The 23,211-nt window shown below is 41.3% G+C and overlaps 1 protein-coding gene across 1 annotated transcript in view; it reads right to left on the reverse strand.

Annotated features, from left to right (window-relative positions):
- si:dkey-205h13.2 overlaps positions 1-23,211 on the reverse strand; it is a 63,499-nt gene that overhangs the window by 36,250 nt on the left and 4,038 nt on the right. Inside the window, exons 3-4 of the mRNA XM_039755764.1 lie at positions 5,375-5,408; positions 1,201-1,230 (exon numbers count right to left, since the gene is read on the reverse strand). Coding sequence (XP_039611698.1) covers positions 1,201-1,230; positions 5,375-5,408 — 64 coding nt within the window. The remainder of the gene's footprint in view (positions 1-1,200; positions 1,231-5,374; positions 5,409-23,211) is intronic.

Genomic DNA, 23,211 nt, shown 5'->3' on the forward strand with positions numbered 1-23,211 from the left:
GGCGATGCGTTTCAGCATTTAAGAAATAAGTTTGGTCTCGAGAAAAGTGAAGCCAAAATTAAGGAAGGTGTTTTTGTTGGCCCTGAAATCTGTGAACTGATGCTTGACGATAAGTTCAAAAGGAAACTGAAGCCAATAGAATCAGCGCCTTCATTCGTGCGGGTTGTCCAGAATTTTCTTGACAGTCACAAAGCAGAGAAATATGGTGAGCTTGTGGAGAATATGCTGAGAGTATATTAGCTTACCACATAATGTCACAGTGGGTAGCGCTGCTGCCTCATAGTTAGGAGACCCGGGTTTGCTTCCTGGGTCCTCCCTACGTGAAGTCTGCATGCTCTCCCCATGTCTGCATGGGTTTCCTCCCACAGTCCAAAGACATGTGGAATGGTGATCCTAAATTGTCCCTAGTGTGTGTGTGTGTGCCCTGCGGTGGGCTGGCAGCCTGCCCAGGGTTTGTTTCCTGCCATGTGTTGGCTGGGATTGGCTCCAGCAGACCCTCATGACCCTGTAGTTGGGATATAGCGGGTTGAATAGTGAGTGGATGGATGGACATAACGTCACTGAAGATGCATTTTTTACATTCTCATCTTGACTTTATTCCACCAAATCTAAGCGATGTCAGAGATGAGCATGGGGAAAGATTTTATCAAGATAAAAATGTGATGGAAAACCGATATCAGGGAAAATTTACTCCAAGCATGATGGGTAACTACCGTTGGTTCATGCAAAGAGAGACAGATGTGCAATACAAGTGCAAAAGCGAGTGCCTCCAACAATTTTGAGCACGCTGACCTTGCATTTATATTGAAGTAAATTGACATAAACACATTTTAAAGTGTCCCTGGTATCGTCTTCTGGTTTGTTTTCAGAATAAACACATTCAAACAATTTTGGTGGGACAGTCCAAACTCTAGATATTGTGTTGATATATTATATTGGTATTCAAAAGTGTCAAAACGGCAATGATGTGTATCTCAAAAATTTGATGTGCTAGCTTAATTCCGATTTCATATATGAAACCAGTGTAAAACACTTCATAGAGAGCTGGTCTGAAGTTCCCAGTAGCAAACAAAAAATATTTTTTTCTAGACCAGTGTAAGCAGATCACCAGGGACGTAAGCCTCAGCCATGGCTTTCTCACAATCTGTCATGTCTTATGGAGAAAATAAATGGGTTTGTTACAAGAAAGCTTGCACTTACTGGCTTCAGTGTCACTGCAGACAACTTTGTCTAAAATAATAAAAAAGAAACATAATTAGAACAGCAATTTTATTCTGCACTTAACCCAAGTTGAGCAGAGATACACTTCATAATACGGGGTGTCACACACGTGCGCATGGGAGGCAGCTAAAGGGCTTGAGTGAAGGCAGCTCGGAGGCATGCCGGGGTGTGGCAGAGTGCATTGACTCTTTTTCTCCCTTGCCTGTAGACCATCCCCGGGGGATTTCACCTGGCTCTCCTGACATCACTTCCGGGACTGAGCCAATGGAAGTCGGCCACACCAGCTCCAGTCCCTCTGATGTCACGTCCGGCTATGAACCAATGGTGGAAGACCACGTGCCGGATCCATATGACCTCACTTCCTGTCTCCCCCTTTAAAACCTGCCCCTTTTCCTTTGTTTCCTCAGTCTTGTACTGGACTCAGTTGAATGCACTTCAGTGCTGATTATTTGTTAAAACGACTTTTGCAGCCAGGATACCACATTATACGGGTGGCTGCCCCAAACCTTTATCTGTCCATGTCTCGTTCTTGTGACAGGGGTCAGTTCTGTCACTCATTTTTCACATTAGCATGTCATTGAGAATCAGGGGTGCTGAACATCAAGGATCAGGCAGTGTGGTGTAGTGCAGTGGTTCTCAACCTGTGGGGCGGACCCCCTAGGGGGGCGCGAAGTAACAAAAAGGGGGGCGCGATGATGTGAACAAAAAGAAAACAAGAAACAAAAATATGAAAAACACATCTGTTGAAAACAAAACAAATTAACTTAAACTACATTCTGATACTAGAACAATAAATATACAGTTAGATAAATGTAGATAAAAGTTAAGTAGGTATAATAAAATATGCATCTACATTTCAAAAAAATGTTTTGGGGGGGGGCGCGATTAAAACTGTTATGAAAATTCAGGTCGCAGATACTTAAAGGTTGAGAAACGCTGGTGTAGCGGTTAAGGCTTTGGACTTTGAATCCTGATATGGTGGGTTCAAATCCTGCAGCTGCCACTGTGTGACTACAAGTAAGTCACTTCTCCTGCTTGTGCTCCAACTGAAAAAACAAAAGGTATGTAACCAATTGTATCTCAAATATTGTAAGTGGCTTTGGAGAAAGACATCAGCTAAGTAATAATAATTTCTGATCATTCTTTAGCCACTCGCCACTTCTCGTTATGTGCCATCATTGGCGCTTAGAGGGAAGGGAGCACCTCTGCTCGAACCACTGTTCAGACCCCACATAGCAGCACCGAAAGAATCACAAGGACGATTAAAATGTAGTGTCACGGCTTATGAGTCAGCTAAATGTGAATAGGCACTGCACAAGAACAGCAAATAGTGTGAAAGCAGGAAAGAGGTGTATGGGTAATCACAAACACCACAGAAACAGCATCTGAGATTAGGAATGGCATTTTATATACTGTATATACTTTGAACAGGGATGCTCCACACACTAGCTCTCCAGAATTCTTTACATATACATTTGCATCTGAGGAATTTAAAGAGGGACCACATACAACTGATGAAAAACACAAAAAGAAATACCTGAGTGAATGACGCAAACAAATGAAAATCACAAACATCGAATGCATCCATTATCCAACCTGCTATATCCTAACTACAGGGTCACGGGGGTCTGCTGGAGCCAATCCCAGCCAGCACAGGGCAGGAAACAAACCCTGGGCAGGGCACCAGTCCATGCACACACACACCAAGCACACACTGGGGACAATTTAGAATCGCCAATCCACCTAACCTGCATGTCTTTGGACTGTGGGAGGAAACTGGATTACCAGGAGGAAACCCACGGGGACCCAGGAAGCGAACCCGGGACTCCTTACTGCGAGGCAGTAGTGCTACCACTGCGCCACCCACACATTGAATCTTCTTATATAATACGTTACCGTGGCTCTTCGTTTGTCTGTCCAGGATTTAAATAACTCGTAGCTCTCAAACCGTTTGACCCATTGACCTGAAATGTGGTACACGTATACTACATGACGTCTACTATCCACTTTCGGGGTGATGATTGACCTCCAAGGTTTTTCCTCTTTTTGTTTTTATTTTATTTTATTGTAGAATCAACTCTCGGCAGTGGCCAGCAGGGCGGCTGTGTGGCACATGCATACGGGCGCCATTCTCATCCCTACCACCTTTGCCGGCACTTCCCCTACTTCTTCATATCTTGAATCATTCTTAAGGAAGTTTGAAGACTTAAGTGCCAGCTTAAGTGAAAAATGAAAGAAAATGTACTAAGTAATTGAAACACAAACACTGACTTAATCAGTTTTAACGTGAAAAAATGCCAGCGAAAGAAGAGAAGAAGCGGGCCGCTAGGGTGGAGAAAAGAAGAGCTGCTTAGGAACCAGCAAGCGCATCAGCCTTTGAGCACATGAATGGTACACGTACAGAGAAAGAGGATGAAAACTAGGAATGCTCAAGTCAAGTGTTTTCACTGTATGTTATTGTGCAGTACACCGTTACTGGTAACAATAATATTACATAATCAAATTTAACGTTATTCCTATTGATTACCCGTTTTTATTCAAAGGAAAACTCTTTCCTGTAAAATTGTGTCTTGCAATAACCATCAACAAAAGCCAGTTTGGTAAGAACATCTGGTAATTGACCTAATGCAGGAATGTTTTCCTCATGAACTATTGTGTATAGCATGCTCAGGAGTAAGCAGTTCCGGTGGCCTAATAGTACTATTAATATTTCTTATTGTTTGACTGATGCCTTTATCCAAAGCGGCTTAACAACATTTGAGATACAATTGGTTACATTTCTCTTATTTTTCCAGGTGGAGTCCAGACAGGTGAAGTGAGTCACTCATGTACATATTCTGCCAATAGCAAGATCTGAACTCACAGCCATAACCTTAGGGTTTGAAGTCCGAGGCCCAAAGCCTTAACCTCTACACCAGACCAATAATTCTAGCCACTGGTAAAAAAAAAAAAATCCAAATATTATATATTGGAAAGTACTTAAGTTAGTTACATGGTGCGTCTGACACACCCGATTAACTGACAGCACTATAACTGAGGCTCAGTGTCTTACAAAATTACCCGGTCGACACAGTTAGTCACATTTAGGTGTTGGCTTCCTGGGCTGGGGGTTGGAGATGCAGAAGTGGAGTTTAATGGATATTCTTTGTGGTGGGCTTCCCTCATTGCAGCCACACTCCTTCTATCCAAACGTAACAATGCCCAGTTCGTGTCCTTCACTTTCCTTTCTTCCAGCTGATCTTCAAAACCAGTTGCAACCGCAGAAAACATCTCCGTAAAAATAAAGCTGGCTGCAACATTAGAACACTGATTTTTCAAAACTTTTAAAGAACTCAGAAATATTAACTTATAAAGGTGTAATTCTTCCTCTTCTTTCAAGGCTTTAAGTGCCTGAATACAGAGCAATGAAAGAAGCCATGTGAAGACTATAAGGTCTAATTCATCTGCATGGGAACATTTTCCTCAGGTACTCACAAGTGTATCGACTTCTTCTTCTTCTTTCGGCTGCTCCAGTTAGGGGTTTCCACAGTGGATCATCTTCTTCCATATCTTTCTGTCCTCTGCATTTTGCTCTGTCACACCCATCACCTGCATGTCCTCTCTCACCACATCCATAAACCTTCTCTTTGGTCTTCCTCTTTTTCTCTTCCCTGGTAGCTCTATCCTTAGCGTCCTTCTTCCAGTATACCCAGCATCTCTCCTCTGCACATGTCTAAACCAACACAATCTCACCTCTCTGACTTTGTCTCCCAACCATCCAACTGAGCTGACCCTCTAATGTCTTCATTTCTAATCCTGTCCATCCTCATCACACCCAATACAAATCTTAGCCTCTTTAACTCTGTCACCTCCAGCTCTGTCTCCTGCTTTCTGGTCAGTGCCACCGTTTCCAACCCATATAACATAGCTGGTATTAATAATCTAAATTATATAAATGAATGTAACAATTTATATTTAAGATGTCATACTGGGAGGGAAAAGCAAGGGGTGATCATGAAAATAGCGTTGTAAAGCCCATCACTGTTTCAAAAACCACCCGCTGCACAAACAGCACTAGAAACTGGACACTGTTGCCACAAGTCTCAGTAGATGTGAGCCCAGTCAGCTCCGATCTGTCCAAACTGATGAAATGAACGGAACAGTACATACTTACGTGCCATGTTATAGCTCAGCAGAACAACACAAATCTAGAACACACAAAGAACAAGGATTATGATGAGTATTACTGAATCCAAAACACAAACAAACAACGTGAGTCTTATAGTGTTGAGCGCGGCCTCCTATGCCACGTGCATCAAGCTGGGCTAGAAACTGGGATGCACAGACACATCAAACATTTTAGAACCAACCACAGAATGGTGTCCTTCACCATCTACAGCAAAAATGGCAAACTTTACTAAGCTTAAGTCTGCAGGTGCACACAAATAAGAAAACGCTTCTTTTGGAGGGCTGGTAAGCTGCCTTGGAAAACTGGGTGTCATCGAAGAAAGTGAAGCTGAGGAGACACTTCGATTCCCAATTACAGTAATGTGTCTTTAAATATTAAGATGATTTCTTACACAGGGCCATCTTAACAGCATTATAGGCCCCTGGGTAAAGCAGTGCCCCTACCTCCACAAATACTCACAGGAATAAAAATGTAAATGTTCGATAAAATGAAACATATATTATTGTATTGGTGCTTCCAACAAACTCATTGCTTAAACATTAAAAAACATTCTGTACAGCAAAGATTAATCAACACAATCATTTGAACAATATAACATGAGCCTTGAAAAACACAAAAATTTCAACATATAAATCAAGAGTTCCCAAAGTGGTCGATATCAACCCGCTGGGGTCGATTTGAACTTTCTAGGGGTCGATAGTTTCAATAAAAAAATTTGGGGGTTGACTACAGCAAAAATAGATGCTCTTACTACTGCTATGTGTTTGTTACTTCAAAATATCTATGATTCCAATAGGTACCTAATTAAGAAGTAAAATAATTCAAAAAAACACTTTTTTGATAAAAACACATTACATACCAAACTTGCGAATGTGTCATTAAAAGAGTCACATGTAAGAATGCGTGAAAATACATGTAGCACAAACATGTCTGTGCATTGTCTTATCGAACGTATCAAAGTAAGTGCGGACGTGAAAAACCGTTGTACGAGGTGGGGCAGAAAAGTAATGAGACTGATTTTTTATTTACCAAAGTTTTTATTTTTTTCAAACATCAATGTTATCCCCTTCAAAGTAGTTCCCTTGGGCAGCTACACACCGATGGAGACGTTGTTCCCACTGTTGGTAGCAGCGCTGGAAGTCTTCAACCGGTATGGTCTTCAGCATGTCCGTTACACTCTTTTGGATGTTTTCTAAAGTCCCGAAATGACGTCCTTTGAGGACATTTTTTAGTTTAGGAAAAAGTCACACGGACTAAGGTCAGGTGAATAAGGGGGCTGGGGAACCACAGGAATGCCTTTTGAGGTCAAAAATTCTGTTATGGAGAGGGCAGTTTTTCGGCACCATTTTGGCACAGACCTTTCGCATGTGCAAATATTCAGTCAAAATTTGATGAATGGTAAATCTGTTCAAATTTAATTGTTCACTCAACATTCTTAATGTTAAACGACAGTCTGATCTCACAAGAGTGTTCACACGTTCAATGTTTTCATTGGTTTTCGAAGTTGAAGTCCTCCCTGAACGATGTTCATCTTCAACGTGTTTTCTGCCTTCCAAAAATGATTTGTGCCAGCGAAAAACTTGAGCTCGGGATAAAGAATGTTCCCCATAGGCCTGTTTTAACTTTTCAAACATCACACTTGCCGTTTAATGGCACAACGTTGCTCCAAATTCCGCTGTTCCATTTTGCGTGACGCACAACCAAAAACACAACTTCGCTAATAGCAGTCACAAAAATCACGTAGTTAACGGAAGGAGTTCAAACTTGCACTGAGCTATGGGAGGGTACTGATACACGTGCTCTATCAAGGACAACAGCGCAGCGTTGCCAGATCGCTTGCAGTGTTGCCAGTCTCATTACTTTTCTGCCACACCTCGTACACTCACCTAAAGGATTATTAGGAACACCTGTTCAATTTCTCATTAATGCAATTATCTAATCAACCAATCACATGGCAGTTGCTTCAATGCATTCAGGGGTGTGGCCCTGGTCAAGACAATCTCCTGAACTCCAAACTGAATGTCAGAATGGGAAAGAAAGGTGATTTAAGCAATTTTGAGCGTGGCATGGTTGTTGGTGCCAGACGGGCCGGTCTGAGTATTTCACAATCTGCTCAGTTACTGGGATTTTCACGCACAACCATTTCTAGGGTTTACAAAGCATGGTGTGAAAAGGGAAAAACATCCAGTATGTGGCAGTCCTGTGGGCGAAAATGCCTTGTTGATGCTAGAGGTCAGAGGAGAATGGGCCAACTGATTCAAGCTGATAGAAGAGCAACTTTGACTGAAATAACCACTCGTTACAACCGAGGTATGCAGCAAAGCATTTGTGAAGCCACAACACGCACAACCTTGAGGTGGATGGGCTACAACAGCAGAAGACCCCACCGGGTACCACTCATCTCCACTACAAATAGGAAAAAGAGGCTACAATTTGCACGAGCTCATCAAAATTGGACAGTTGAAGACTGGAAAAATGTAGCCTGGTCTGATGAGTCTCGATTTCTGTTGAGACATTCAAATGGTAGAGTCAGAATTTGGCGTAAATTTGGAGAATGAGAACATGGATCCATCATGCCTTGTTACCACTGTGCAGGCTGGTGGTGTAATGGTGTGGGGGATGTTTTCTTGGCACACTTTAGGCCCCTTAGTGCCAATTGGGCATCGTTTAAATGCCACGGGCTACCTGAGCATTGTTTCTGACCATGTTCATCCCTTCATGACCACCATGTACCCATCCTCTGATGGCTACTTCCAGCAGGATAATGCACCATGTCACAATGCTCGATTCATTTCAAATTGGTTTCTTGAACATGACAATGAGTTCACTGTACTAAAATGGCCCCCACAGTCACCAGATCTCAACCCAATAGAGCATCTTTGGGATGTGGTGGAACGGGAGCTTCGTGCCCTGGATGTACATCCCACAAATCTCCATCAACTGCAAGATGCTATCCTATCAATATGGGCCAACATTTCTAAAGAATGCTTTCAGCACCTTGTTGAATCAATGCCACGTAGAATTAAGACAGTTCTGAAGGCGAAAAGGGGTCAGACACCGTATTAGTATGGTGTTCCTAATAATCCTTTAGGTGAGTGTATGTCCGCACTTGCTTTCAGTGGGACGAGACGACGGATATTCGATATTAGCAGAATCTATCAGTCTTGTACGGTCATGCTTTCATAAAACACTTTGTTTGATGTGACATGTACTTATTTGTGATTTGAACTTTGAATATAATTATTTATTGAGGAGCAGTACTACGAAAAAGAAAATCAGAGGACACAGTTAATTTATTTGAGTTTGAACAAAAATCGGTTTCAAGTAAGTACATACTTTATTGTTTTTTTTTATATCACAGGGGCTGTCGAAATTGTTTGTTAATAAAAGTTTTTATTTCTTCAGATAATAATATGACTGAACCAAAATAGAAATGCAGACAGTACAGCTTGGATGATTTGTACTTATTTTGAATTTACATATTTATTTAATAAAATGTCAAAAATGTAAAAAAAAAACTCATATTTTTCTGCTTTCATTTTCGTTAGTGCAGGTTTTGATATTAAATGTTGCACAAGATAATGCCATATTCCGTAGTTCTTTTATCTTTTTCAATCATTAATTACAAGTGATTAAATTGAAAAGTTTGATATCTAGTGAAATATTTAATATTGAGTACTGTACAAATTTATTAATTTGAGTAAGTAAAGTAAATGACTAGGGGGTGGACGGTTTTAAAAGTTTTTGGTAAAGGGGTCTGCGGCCGAAAAAAGTTTGGAAACTCGATTTAAACGATACTCAATTGGTAAACCATACAGATGAAGATGGCACAGTATGAAATTACTATTAATTATTTATTTTTAATCAAGTGTTCAACACAAACATTTGCAAAATTTATTTGCAAAGAATTGAGTTGAAGTGACGTTAACATATACGCTTTTACGTTATGTGTAAGATCCGTACACATACATACACGTGATACTAAATCAGAGGCGAGCGCCAATGTCTATTTGTAACACAATAACAAATATTTATAGTTTAGAATAGTATAGTATTTATTTATTGACAGCAAGTCACAACATACGTAGATTAGCATAGAGCCCCTATGCTCATGGTGCCCCCGGGCAACTGCCCAGCGTGCACATGCGTTAAGACAGCCCTGGTCTGACGGAGAGACTGGTTTGGCATGTGTCGCAGTTTCTATGGATCTGTGGGTTGCATTTGTGTGCTTGTTCGTCTAATATCAGTAATATCCCCAATAATATCCAACTGCAGACCCAGAGCACCATACATCACCGTAGGTTTACGCCAGCAGTTACAGGATGGAAATTAAGTTTAGGAATTAGTATGGTTAGTGTGTGGGATAAACGGTTAAGGTTTGGGTTTGGTGTGGTTAGCATGTCAATCAGTTTGATTTGTGACTAACTATAAATGTGTATTACCAAACAGCTGGTCTGGACATGTGGTGATGTCACTTCCGCCCTGAAACTGCTTCTGTAGACCTGTGGTGAGATATGCTGCTGGGGCTCTGCAGGTCTATACATCTCTCTGTCGCTAGCCAGCTTGATAACACTCGATGTGTCTGTTAGTCACTTACTGCTCTAAAACAAAATGTTAACAATCGCTTTGTCTTATAGAGCAACATCTTAGCATACCTACACACTACCGTGTTTTCAATTAAAAACGGAGTTTTTAAACGAAAATGTTCTCTGTCCACATTTTCGCATCAATAACAAAAGTGCCCCTGCTCATGCTAAAACACCCAAAACTGCATACGACACCGGGCATGCGCGTATCGTCAGCAAACTCCTTGAAGGGGCTGCAAAATGAAAAATTCAGAGCCCCGTGAAAATCAGATTCCGATGTGCCTTATGCGCTTTTAAAACTACCAGCGCAGGCAGGGTTCAGGTAGCGTGTTCACAGCATAGAAAAGCAAAAATTATTTACGGGACTGGAGCGAATTGCTCCAGTGTCACGTTAATGCGCTGATTACAGTGGAAAGTAACAATCTTCAGAAACACCCACGGTCGTCTGGTCATTGAAGAAAAATCAAACAAATGTTAAAGTGACACTTAACAAAGCATTTAGCTCTTTGTTCATCTGCGTTATAAGTCCACAGCAATCGGAGCACATCTACTACTACAGAACATTTATTAAACTAACTCAATAAAGAAAGAAGGTGCGTCTACATATATTGCCACTTTACTGCATTATGCTTTGTGTCGGCGGCGCGGTGGGTAGCGCTGCTGCCTCGCAGTTAGGTGACCCGGTTTCGCTTCCCTGCTCCTCCCTGCGTGGAGTTTGCATGTTCTCCCCGTATCTGCATGGGTGTGCTCCGGTTTCCTCCCACAGTCCAAAGACATGCAGGTTAGGTGCATTGGCGATCCTAAATTGTCCTTGGTGTGTGTGTGTGTGTGTGTGTGCCCCCTGCCCAGGGTTTGTTTCCTGCCTTGCGCCCTGTACTGGCTGGGATTGGCTCCAGCAGACCCCCATGACCCTGTGGTTAGGATATAGCGGGTTGGATAATGGATAGATGGATGGATTCTTTGTGTCTCTCTCTGTCCTTTAGTATTGTGAGCTTGAATGTATTATACAATTTGATTTTCATCGAGTGGGCTGTGAATTTTTCACTTCAATGGTTACATCGCCGGCCACGGGATTTATCGCAAAACTGTAGAGACCAGAAAGTATTTTGTTTTTTACGCATATATGCAACATTCAAAAACCAAACAACACAGTATAAATAGATACAGGTAATCAGCATAACAAGCGCCATGGAAAGTAACTCTTTTGTGACCGCGATGTTGGAGAATGTTTTTTTTTTGTGAAGGATTAGTGAACGATAGGGATGGGCAGATCGATTCCACATTAATCGATACTCATCGAGTACCATTGAAAATGTCTATAAATATTTTTTTCTATATGATACGGTAGCAAGGTTCTTGCAAAGTCATAGAAAGTACTAACACACTTTCTGCTCACATGTACTGAAATGACCAGTCACGCTGAGACGCGAGAATGCCATAAAAACGCGCCCTCTGCGCAAGCGCAGACTGTGTACGACAATGGCTGACCGAAAGCCAAGAGTTGTATGCAGCTACTTTACATAGTTGTAAAAAAATCAATCTGATGCAATATTTGTGAGAAGAAAGAGCAGCATAACGGCGAAACAATGAGTCAATTCCAGCATTTAAAAAGCACGCATCATAACTTAACAGAAAGACGTGGAAAAACATCAAAACGATGCAAATCTGAAACACGGGGATTTAGCCGCAACCAGTGCCACGGGACGTTACATGAGAGATTTCAAAGAGGGACAGGATGTTTTCCAGGTAACTCTGCTGATAGCAGGAGTATGTAAGCTGGGCTTTACTCAAGAGTTTCTAGTTGAGTTTGAACATTTTGTTGTTTACCTCTGATTAATATTTATGAAACGTAAAGCCCGTTGTTAGCGTAATGAAAGTGACAATAGTGTTAAGCATCACTGTCGGAGCCTTTTGTCACAGGATCTGGCCATGTCTTTATTTTTTCTAATTAAAATACAATGGACAGTTTAACCAATATCCATAAATAAGAATGTTAAATAGTTTAATACTATGCAGAATAGTTAATAGCTATGCCTAATCTAAAGGTGAAAATGTTTCACGGCAACTGGTACTCCTGTTTCTTCCCAAAGATACCCAAAGATACGCTGGTTAGGTGGACTGACAATATTAAACTGGCCCCTGATGTGTGTGTGTGTACGTGTGTGTGTGTTAACCTTGTGATGCAGGGCTGACGCCCCGACCATGGATTGTTCTTGTAGGACTGAGTGTCAATGTCAATGATACTAGTTCTAAATACAAATTTGAAACTTAACTAGAAGTAAAGCTGATATGACAAAATCTTTCTGAATTTAATATCAGTGATTTATGGGAAGGGGCGGCACGGTGGCGCAGTGGGTAGCGCTGCTGCCTTCCCGGGTCCTTCCTGCGTGGTGTTTGCATGTTCTCCCCGTGTGTGCGTGGGTTTCCTCCCACAGTCCAAAGACATGAATGTTAGGTGCATTGGCGATTCTAAATTATCCCTAGTGTGTGCTCGGTGTGTGTGCGTGTGTGTGCCCTGTGCTGGGCTGGCGCCCTGCTCGGGGTTTGTTTCCTGCCTTGCGCCCTATGTTGGCTCCAGCAGACCCCCGTGACCCTGTAGTTAGGATTTAGCGGGTTGGATAATGGATGGATGGATTTAAGGGAATCAGTTTAAGTACTTTTGTGAAATGATTGTCTGTTTTAAATGTATTAAACAAATGACCAAATCTTTATGAAAATGTAAAAGTTCATATTATCTTTATTATGTTTTTATGTTCATCAGGGTGGAATGGAGCAGTGCAGGAGTTGCTTCTGCATCCCAGCAAGGAGCCCGAGTTCGCGGCCCAGGGCCTTCCTGTAACGTATTCGCATGTTCTCTCCGTGTCAGAGTGGGTTTCCTCCCACAATTCAGAAACATGCGTGTTAGGCAGATTGGCCACGCTAAATTGGCTGTAGTGTGTGTTGGGTGTGTGTTTGCCCTGCGATGGACTGTCACCCTGTGCAGAGTGTGTCCCTGCCTAACACCTTATGCTGGGGATATTTTCCAGTGACCGGCGAACCTGGTCTGGATTAAGCCGGTTAGAAAATGACATGACATGCCCATTCTATTGATATATTTTTTGTAATAAATTTGTTATGGTGACCTTGATGCTGTGTCATGATATTAGTTCATTCGACTAGAGTGATGTGTTCTAATCAATAATAGCCATTCTAAAACAATATAATTTGGAAACAAATTCCTGTACTAATTAAAAATTTTTTGTGTCGGTTTCGGCATCAGAAATACTGACATGCAAAACACTTATATCATTATTGATTTCAATAATAGGAGCGGCATCCACTTCTAGCGAACGAGCCGTTGTAATGTCAAGATCCAATCAGGAAAGGGCCCAAACCAATCCGAGCGCGATTAGAGTATCGTTTAGTTTTCGGAAATATGCGGCAGCGGTGAGCCCTTTTTACGGCCCAAAAACGACAGGGTTGTGCGGACGAAAGGCAAAAACGCAGGCAAATGTATGTCATCTCAAATGAAAATGCATTAGTGTGAACAAGGCCGAAGTAATATACTAAAAACTACTTCTTAAACTTATTTGATTCAAGTAAAACGTATTAAAATATTGCGGCTGACTTTGTGGACAAAATTTTTAAAATATGTTACAATATTTTAAACTTAGAATACAAGTGATATATTGAAATTTACCATTTCTCTCTAAAATACTAGAGAAAGTAGTCGCCAGTCAGCTTCAGTCACACCTTATGCATTACAATTTATTTGAGAAATTCCAGTCTGGCTTTCGCACTGGTCATAGTACAGAAACGGCACTAACACGGGTTGTAAATGACATTCTGATATCCTCTGATGAAGGAAATTCCACTGTAATTATGTTGTTGGACTTAAGTGCAGCGTTTGACACCATTGACCATTCTATTTTACTGCACAGGCTAGAAAACGATGTTGGACTTACAGGCCCCGTGCTCGCTTGGTTCAGTTCTTATTTATCAAATCGATTCCAATATGTACAGAAATATGCTGACAGTACTCCATCATTATACACAGAAGTTGAATATGGTGTCCCGCAGGGCTCAGTTCTTGGACCTTTACTGTTTTCACTTTACATGCTTCCACTGGGATCTCTCATTAGGAAACATAATGTTAATTTTCACTCGTATGCAGATGACACCCAGTTATACCTTTCATTTAAATCAAATGAAGTTTCTCCGATGTTGTCTTTAATTAGTTGTGTTAGTGAATTAAAGGAATGGATGAATGAGAACTACTTGTCTTTAAATACAGATAAAACAGAGATGTTAATTGTTGGAGGGAATGACGCTGATCACAGCAATATTTTGTCGTCATTTAACTCAGTTGGAATCCCAATTAATTTTACTGAATCAGCCCGCAATCTAGGAGTTATCTTTGACTCTAGCATGTCATTTAAAGCGCATATTACAAAGTCGTCCAAAACCTGTTTTTCCATCTTAAAAATATTAGGAAATTAAGGCGCTTTCTAAATAAACAGGATTGTGAGAAATTAATTCATGCATTTATCTCTAGTAGGATTGACTACTGCAATGCGGTGTTCACTGGCTGTTCAAACTGTTCTCTATACAGCCTCCAGTTAATCCAAAATGCGCTGCAAGAATTATTACAAGAACAAGAAAATATGAACACATAACCCCAGTTCTTAAATCTTTACACTGGCTCCCAGTTAAGTTTAGGGCAGATTTCAAAATCCTCCTTTTAACATATAAAGCATTAAATGGCCAAGGTCCGCTTACTTGTCTGAACTTATCATGACTTACAAACCTGAGCACATTAAGATCTCAAGATGCCGGTCTGCTTAGGATTCCAAGGATTAATAAAATAACAGTGGGAGGTCGAGCTTTTAGTTACAGGGCCCCTAAACTGTGGAATGGTCTTCCTGCTTCCATAAGAGATGCCCCTTCAGTCTCAGCCTTTAAATCCCGGCTGAAGACTCACTACTTCAGTTTAGCATATCCTGACTAGAGCTGCTGATTAACTGTACAGACTGCATCTCTGTTGTTAGTCATTAGCACTATAACATAAGTAACATGATAATTATATTTGAATACTAACCCTCACCTATTCTGTTTCTTTTCTCGGTACCCAAATGTGGCCATTGGTGCCACGGCCCACCTGCCAAGTTGTTTGCCTGCCTATGGTAAAGTCATCCCTGATGGAGGATCACAGGAATCATGGGAAAGAGGGTCCTTTCATCGAGCAATGTTTCAGCCGTGGCATGGCCAAATGGAGATGCAGCTAGATGGATGAGGTCTCCAGGACTCTAAAAATATCCAAACCTAATTATGTCATATCATCTACTGTTAAACCGTAATTCTAAAATTTTTATTATGCTGTCTTAAGGAATTGTTCTGTTGTGTGTATTGTATTGTATTGACCCCCTACTTTTGACACCCACTGCACGCCCAACCTACCTGGAAAGGGGTCTCTTTGAACTGCCTTTCCGAGGTTTCTTCCATTTTCCCTACAAGGTTTTATTGGGAGTTTTTCCTTGTCTTCTCAGAGAGTCAAGGCTGGGGGGCTGTCAAAAGGCAGGGCCTGTTAAAGCCCATTGCGGCACTTCCTGTGTGATTTTGGGCTATACAAAAATAAACTGTATTGTATTGTATTGTATATTGTACAACGCTGCGAATAACGTCTCGATAAATTGGTCGTGTGAAACGTGAGCTTGATGTTTTTCAATGTTAGGACATACTGTATATGAGGCAAACTTAATTGATCTGCAGCACATTGGCGCATTACTCTTTTTTTGCGCTTAATGTTTGTTAGTGAAAAAAAACTGAAGCTCTTTCGCTCCAGAGGCGGGCATTTTTGGTGAATAGGAGACTCTAAATCGGACCTAGCGGTGTCTGCATGCGGTGGACTGGCCAGCAGATCCGATAATGGATGGATAATTTACCCTGTCCCTTTGCACATCCCTCAAAATGAATAATATTGAATGTATTGATTATCGTTTTTTCTTAATTTATTTACATGCACGAAATATATAGTTGTGATTAATTTGATTCTTTTTTTAATTAGGGAATCTTTTCAATATTATTTCGTTAGATATTTAGAATTATGTTTTCTTTATGTATGTGGAAATGGAGATGCAAGGTGCGATGCACGCATATGCGTATATATATATATATATATATATATATATATAATATTACACACAGTATATATTGTGAACAAATAAAGGATCACATATCTCTCTGTCTATACAGTAAATATGTATACAGTATTCGAATTCATTCAGGATGAACGTCTAGATTTGTGAGAGACGACGACTGCGATGTCAGCTATTCGCTGAGTACGCGCACATAGATAGATAGATAGATAGATAGATAGATAGATACTTTATTAATCCCAAGGGGAAATTCACATTATTAAAGTGTTTGGGAATAGAAGAAAGGAACCGACAGAAAAAGGGATAGGCAATGAGTCGTTAAATGGAGAACAAGTGCAAAGAAATTTGTGAGTATCAGGTTATTAAGAGAATGTAAGATGATCGTTTATATTTTTGTGACCCCCTGGCCGGCTCTACCATTTACGCAAACGGAGTGGTCGCATGAGGCGACAAAAGTTGGTGAGCGACATTTTTTAAACAATCCACACCTTTGACTTACAAACCCCCGGAATAAAGACAACTGTCATGAATTGCATGTATATTAGTCCCTTTTTACATTACAGCAACAGTAACAATGAAAATAACAAAAATAATTTAATAATTTGTGAAATTAGTGAAAATTATAGAAACCACCTGGCTTTTATGGTTTACATATGCACTGTATATATTATATGGATGCGTGTAATTCTTAGCAAACCTTATCAGTGAAGAGTGAATTATTATAAACAAGTAAAATACATTGATTATAAGTGCGCAATGATAAAATTAGGAAAAAAACAGTTTTTTTCGGCGATTTGTATTTTTGGAATTGCAAAGAATTTTTGTCATTCTTATTATTTACTTATTAAGACTGGAATTCTCTTTGTAAAATGAAACTACCATGAATTGGTTACCTTTTTATTATATATTCATATATTGTTATAGTTTACATATTTTGTAAATAAAACATACTCGTTCCCAAAATCCATCCATCCATCCATTATCCAACCCGCTATATCCTAACTACAGGGTCACGGGGGTCTGCTGGAGCCAACACAGGGCGCAAGGCAGGAAACAAACCCCGGGCAGGGCGCCAGCCCACCACAGCGTTTCCAAAATACTTTTTCCTAATATCTCTAGTAAGCATCTTATATGGTATATCATTTATCAAGAATGGTAAAATTCTTCTAAACAAATATTTACAGTGCCTTCAAATGCACATGTGAATGTGAATATATTATTAAATTCACAATTTATTCAAACTACCAGATTCCAAAGAAAGTTTTATACAGGTAAACTATACCAAATGGTAAAACAGCAATTATCGTTTTTGGTTTAGGCTTTTACAGCTTCGCCAAGGGGAGCAGAAACACTAGAGCCGCCTGAGTGACTCTCCAATGAGCTGGCAGCCCTCTCAGATATCAAGTGGCTCTAAATAACCTGCACGAATAAATAATAGCAAATTAGTAAAATACCAGAGGGTCGTCCAGGGAGTTTGACATTGAAACTTTTTGTGGCTGAGGGGGGTTAGGGTCCTGACGAATCATAAAATATATCTGCATTTTTTAGTCTAATCGTACTGCTAATTTGCATCATATCCTAAGTAACATTATAAATTGTTAATAATGTAAAGATATAACCTACATTTCTCAAAATACGTTTAAAAGCACATGAGTTCCATTAATGATATTGAAATGACAGAAAACTTCAATCCGATGCTTGCTGGATTGGGCTCCACCTTCTCTGCGTTCATACTTTGGATAAGTGGGTTTAGAAGGTGGATTGATGGAAAGTTGAAGCCTTTTTAATTTTTGATTTACATCAGCAAAGACATTTTTGTCTATGAAATATTTTGGCACGGTTCTGTGTGTGTGTGTGTGTGGTTTAAGAGGTTTGCTCGTCCAGCTGTTTGGGCAAGCAGAACATTTATGACGTGCACGTGCGTGTGACTTTATTGTCATTTGAATATACTTGAGGAGCGGCTGGCTGACGTTTACAAGGGGAAAATAGCAAATAAAAATACAGGAGAAGAAGTGACCACTCTCAAGCTAAATATGAAAGATCAAAGTAATCCGGAATTTCTATATTTCTATGTCTATTTTTGTGTTTAAAGGTACAGGTGATGATTATAAATGTATTTACATTGGGCGTAGCCTTAAAGAAAAGTAAAAACTTTTAAGAAAAAAAAACAAACTTTTGTTGCAGTCTTATTTTAGTAACATAGTGCATCTGTCTGGGGGACGGGGTGCAACTCGACCCCTTCAACTTTACATATGCAGTGGATTTCTGAATTTACAAGAACTTACTGACGAAGTAAGAAGGCGGTATTGTGGCAACAGAGCCGGTGCTAAGCTAAAAGCTAAGTGGCTAGCGAGAAAGTGGCGATATAAGCCTCTAGTGCCTTCTGTAATCCTGGGAAATGTGAACTCACTACCAAATACCAAATAAGGCCGATGAGCTGGCTGCGCTGGTGAAAAATGTCAGGACCTACAGAGAATGCAGTTTGCTGTGTTTTGGTGAAACGTGGCTAAAAACTAACATCCCAGATGCTAACGTGGAGCTACCCGGGTTTAGCACAGTTAGAGCAAACAGAAACAGAAATACCTGCTGGAAGCGGAAAGGAGGAGGACTCGCTCTCTATGTGAATACAAGATGGTGGAACTCAGGACATGTAAACGTTAAAATCTCCACTTGCTGCAGGGACATCGAACTGTTGGCCGTAAGTTTGCGACCCTATTACTTGCCCAGAGAGTTTGGACACATCATTGTTGTTATTGTTGTTATTGTTTACATCCCTCCTCGAGCAAATGCGGAGATAGCAAGTGACATCATCCATTCCGCTGTTGCTAAGCTACAAACACAGAACCCTGAGGTGCTTGTGCTAATGGCTGGAGACTTTAACCATGTGACGCTGGACAAAACATTACCTGCCTTCTCCCAGTATGTGGATTGTAACACTCGGGGAAACAGGACTATCGACCTACTGTATGCAAACGTTAAAGACGCATACAGCGCCACCCCGCTGCCTGCGCTTGGGAAAGCAGATCATACCCTGGTTCTGCTTCAGCCTCAATACAAACCAAGAGTGAGGGTGCTACCTACAACCACACGCTCGTTCAGGAAGTGGTCCCCTTAGGCAGAGCAGGCTCTGAGAGACTGCTTTGGAACTACAGACTGGGATGTCCTGCAGGGGTCACATAGTGAGAACATTGAGGAGGTTAGAAGAAGTAGAAGAAGAAGTATCAGGCGTGCTAATTGATAATGTTCTGGACATAGTAAATTCGTCATTAGATACGGGGGTCTTCCCAGACTGTCTTAAGACTGCTGTAGTTGAAGCCCCTTCTTAAGAAACATAATCTTGACCCCTCGGCTCTTGAAAATTTTAGACCCATCTCTAACCTGCCTTTCTTAAGTAAAGTTCTGGAGAAGGCAGTCATTATGCAGTTAAATGACCACCTCCATAAACATGCTATTCTTGATAAATTTCAGTCTGGTTTTAGAACAAATCACAGCACAGAAACTGCACTCATTAAAGAAGTAAATGATTTGCGAGTGAACGCAGACAGAGGCCATTTATCTGTTCTCATCCTCTTAGATCTGAGTGCTGCATTTGACACCATTGATCATAATATTCTTAGAAATCGCCTTAGTCAATGGGTGGGCCTCTCTGGCAGTGTCTTAAATTGGTTTGAATCCTACCTGACAGGGAGAAAATTTTTGTTAGTTGTGGGAATTACAACTCGAAGACACATGATATCCGATATGGTGTTCCACAAGGCTCTATCCTGGGTCCGCTGCTCTTCTCAATCTACATGCTTCCGTTAGGTCAGATTATCTCAGGGCACAACGTGAGCTACCACAGCTATGCTGATGACACACAGCTGTACTTATCAATAGCACCTGATGACCCCGATTCTCTTGATTCACTAACAGAATGTCTGACTTGTATCTCAGAATGGATGAATAGTAACTTTCTCAAGTTAAATAAAGAAAACTGAAATCTTAGTGATTAGCAATAATGGATACAATGAGGCTATTAGAAATAAACTGGATACATTAGGATTAAAAGTCAAGACGGAGGTAAAAAGCTTAGGGGTGATTGTTGACTGTAATCTGAATTTTAAATCGCATATTAATCAGATCACTAGGACAGCATTTTTCACTTAAGAAACATAAGTAAAGTTAGACCTCTTATATCACTGAAAGATGCTGAGAAATTAGTTCACGCGTTTGTTTTCAGTCGACTAGATTACTGTAACGCACTCCTTTCAGGACTACCCAAAAAAGACATAAATCGTTTGCAACGAGTGCAGAATGCAGCTGCTAGAATCCTAACTAGGAAAAGAAAATCCGAACACATTTCTCCAGTTTTGATGTCACTACACTGGTTACCTGTGTCATTCAGGATTGACTTTAAAATTCTGCTTATGGTTTATAAAGCCTTAAATAATCTCGCCCATCTTATATATCGGAATGTCTGACACCTTATATTCCAAATCGTAACCTTAGATCCTCAAATGAGTGTCTCCTTAGAATTCCAAGAGCGAAACTTAAAAGAAGTGGTGAGGCGGCCTTCTGCTGTTATGCACCTAAAATCTGGAATAGCCTGCCGATAGGAATTCGCCAGGCTAATACAGTAGAGCACTTTAAAACACTGCTGAAAACACATTACTTTAACATGGCCTTCTCATAACTTCACTTTAATTTAATCCTGATACTCTGTATGTTCAATTCATCATAATAACTATTCATGGTGGCTCTAAAATCGTACTGACCCCTACTCTCTTTTCTGTTTCTTTTCCGGTTTCTTTGTGGTGGTGGCCTGCGCCACCTCCACCTACTCAAAGCTTCATGATGCTCAAACAATGATGGAAGGATTAAAAGGCAGAACTCTACATGACCATCATCATCATCAAGCCCTTCCGTGAGAACCCTAAATCCAAAGATGACTTTCATTTATGTTAGGTAGAATGCCCAGAGGGGACTGGGTGGTCTCATGGTCTGGAATCCCTACAGATTTTATTTTTTTTCCAGCTGTCTGGAGTTTTTTTGTTTTTTCTGTCCCCCCTGGCCAAAGAACCTTACTCTTATTCGATGTTAATTAATGTTGATTTATTTTTTTTTCTTATTGTGTCTTTTATTTTTCTATTCTTTATTATGTAAAGCACTTTGAGCTACTGTTTGTATGAAAATGTGCTATATAAATAAATGTTGTTGTTGTTGTTGACTGCACTACTGACTGCATCAGCTTCTGTATGGACATTATTGTTCCAGTAAGAACAGTACGCTGCTATGCTAACAACAAGCCAGGCCTTTTGAACCAGAAGAAAAGGGCTTTTAAAGGCGGTGATCAGCATGAGCTCAAGCGCGTACAGAAGGAACTCCGAGTCCAGCTCAGGGCGGCGAAAGAGCAGTACAGGAGAAAACTGGAACAGAAGTTGCAGAATAACAGCAAGTAGGAAGTGTGATCATCACTGGCTGCAGCTCAAAGCGGGGTGCCACCATCGAGAGACATGTGGAGAGTGCAAACCAAATGAATAACTTCGTTAACAGGTTTGACCACCCTAACCCACTCTCACCTCGGAGTACTGCACCCTCCACCCATCCTTCTGCTGATACCAGCATAGGAGAGACATCCCCACCCACAATTACAGCAGCCCAGGTGAGTAGAGAGATGAAGAAACTTCGTGCCAGCAAAGCAGTGGGTCCAGATGGAGTATTGCCACGACTGCTAAAGGCCTATGTGCTGAAGCTGGGGAGTCCTCTACAGCTCATCTTCAACCTGAGCCTGGAACAGGGGAGAGTCCCTAGGCTTTGGAAAACAACTTGCATCACCCCAGTCTCAAAGGTATCATGTCCTAGTGAGCTGAATGACTTCCAGCCTGTTGCTCTGACGTCACATTTGATGAAGACTATGGAGTGGCTGCTGCTTCACCACCTGAGGCCACAGGTCCGCCACGCCCTCGACCCTCTGCAGTTCGCATACCAGGAGAAGGTGGGAGCGGAGGATGCCAGCATCTATATGCTACACCGATCCCACTTCCACTTGGACAGAGGCAGTGGTGCTGTAAGAATTATGTTTTTGGACTTCTCTAGCATCTTCAACACCATCCAACCTCTGCTCCTTAGGGACAAGCTGACAGAGATAGGAGTAGATTCCTACCTGGTGGTATGGATCGTGGACTATCTTAAAGACAGACGTCAGTATGTGCGTCTCGGGAACTGCCGGTCTAACATTGTGGTCAGCAACACAGGAGCGCCACAGGGGACTGTACTTTTTCCTGTCCTGTTCAGCCGATATACAGTACATTGGACTTCCAATACAACTCAGAGTCCTGCCACGTGCAAAAGTTCGCTGACAATACTGCTATTGTGGGCTGCATCAGGAGTGGGCAGAAGGAGGAGTATAGGAAGCTAATCAAGGACTTTGTTAAATGGTGCAACTCAAACCACTTACACCTTAACACCAGCAAAACCAAAGAGCTGGTGGTGGATTTTAGGAGGCCCAGGCCCCTCATGGACCCCTTTATTACCAGAGGTGACTGTGTACAGAGGGTGCAGACCTATAAATACCTAAGAGTGCAGCTGGATGATAAATTGGACTGGACTGCCAATACTGATGCACTGTGTAAGAAAGGTCAGAGCCGACTATACTTCGTTAGAAGACTGGCATCCTTCAACATCTGCAATCAGATGGTTGTGGCGAGTGCCCTCTTCTACGCAGTGGTGTGCTGGGGAGGCAGCATAAAGAAGAGGGACATCTCACGCCTGGCTAAACTGGTTGGGAAGGCAGGCTCTATTGTAGGCATGGAGCTGGACAGTTTGAAATCTGTGGCAGAGCGACGGGCGCTGAGCAAACTCCTGTCAATCATGGAGAATCCACTACATCTACTGAACAGGGTCATCTCCAGACAGAGGAGCAGCTTCAGCCACAGACTGCTGTCACCGTCCTGCTCCACTGACAGACTGAGGAGATCATTCCTCCCCCACACTATGCGACTCTTCAATTCCACCCGGGGTAAACGTTAATATTATACAAAGTTATTGTCTGTTATTATCTATCTATCTATCTATCTATCTATCTATCTATCTATCTATCTATCTATCACATTCTTAAACCTCC

The sequence above is a fragment of the Polypterus senegalus genome, chromosome 6 (assembly GCF_016835505.1).
Source record: "Polypterus senegalus isolate Bchr_013 chromosome 6, ASM1683550v1, whole genome shotgun sequence".
Taxonomy (NCBI): domain Eukaryota; kingdom Metazoa; phylum Chordata; class Cladistia; order Polypteriformes; family Polypteridae; genus Polypterus; species Polypterus senegalus.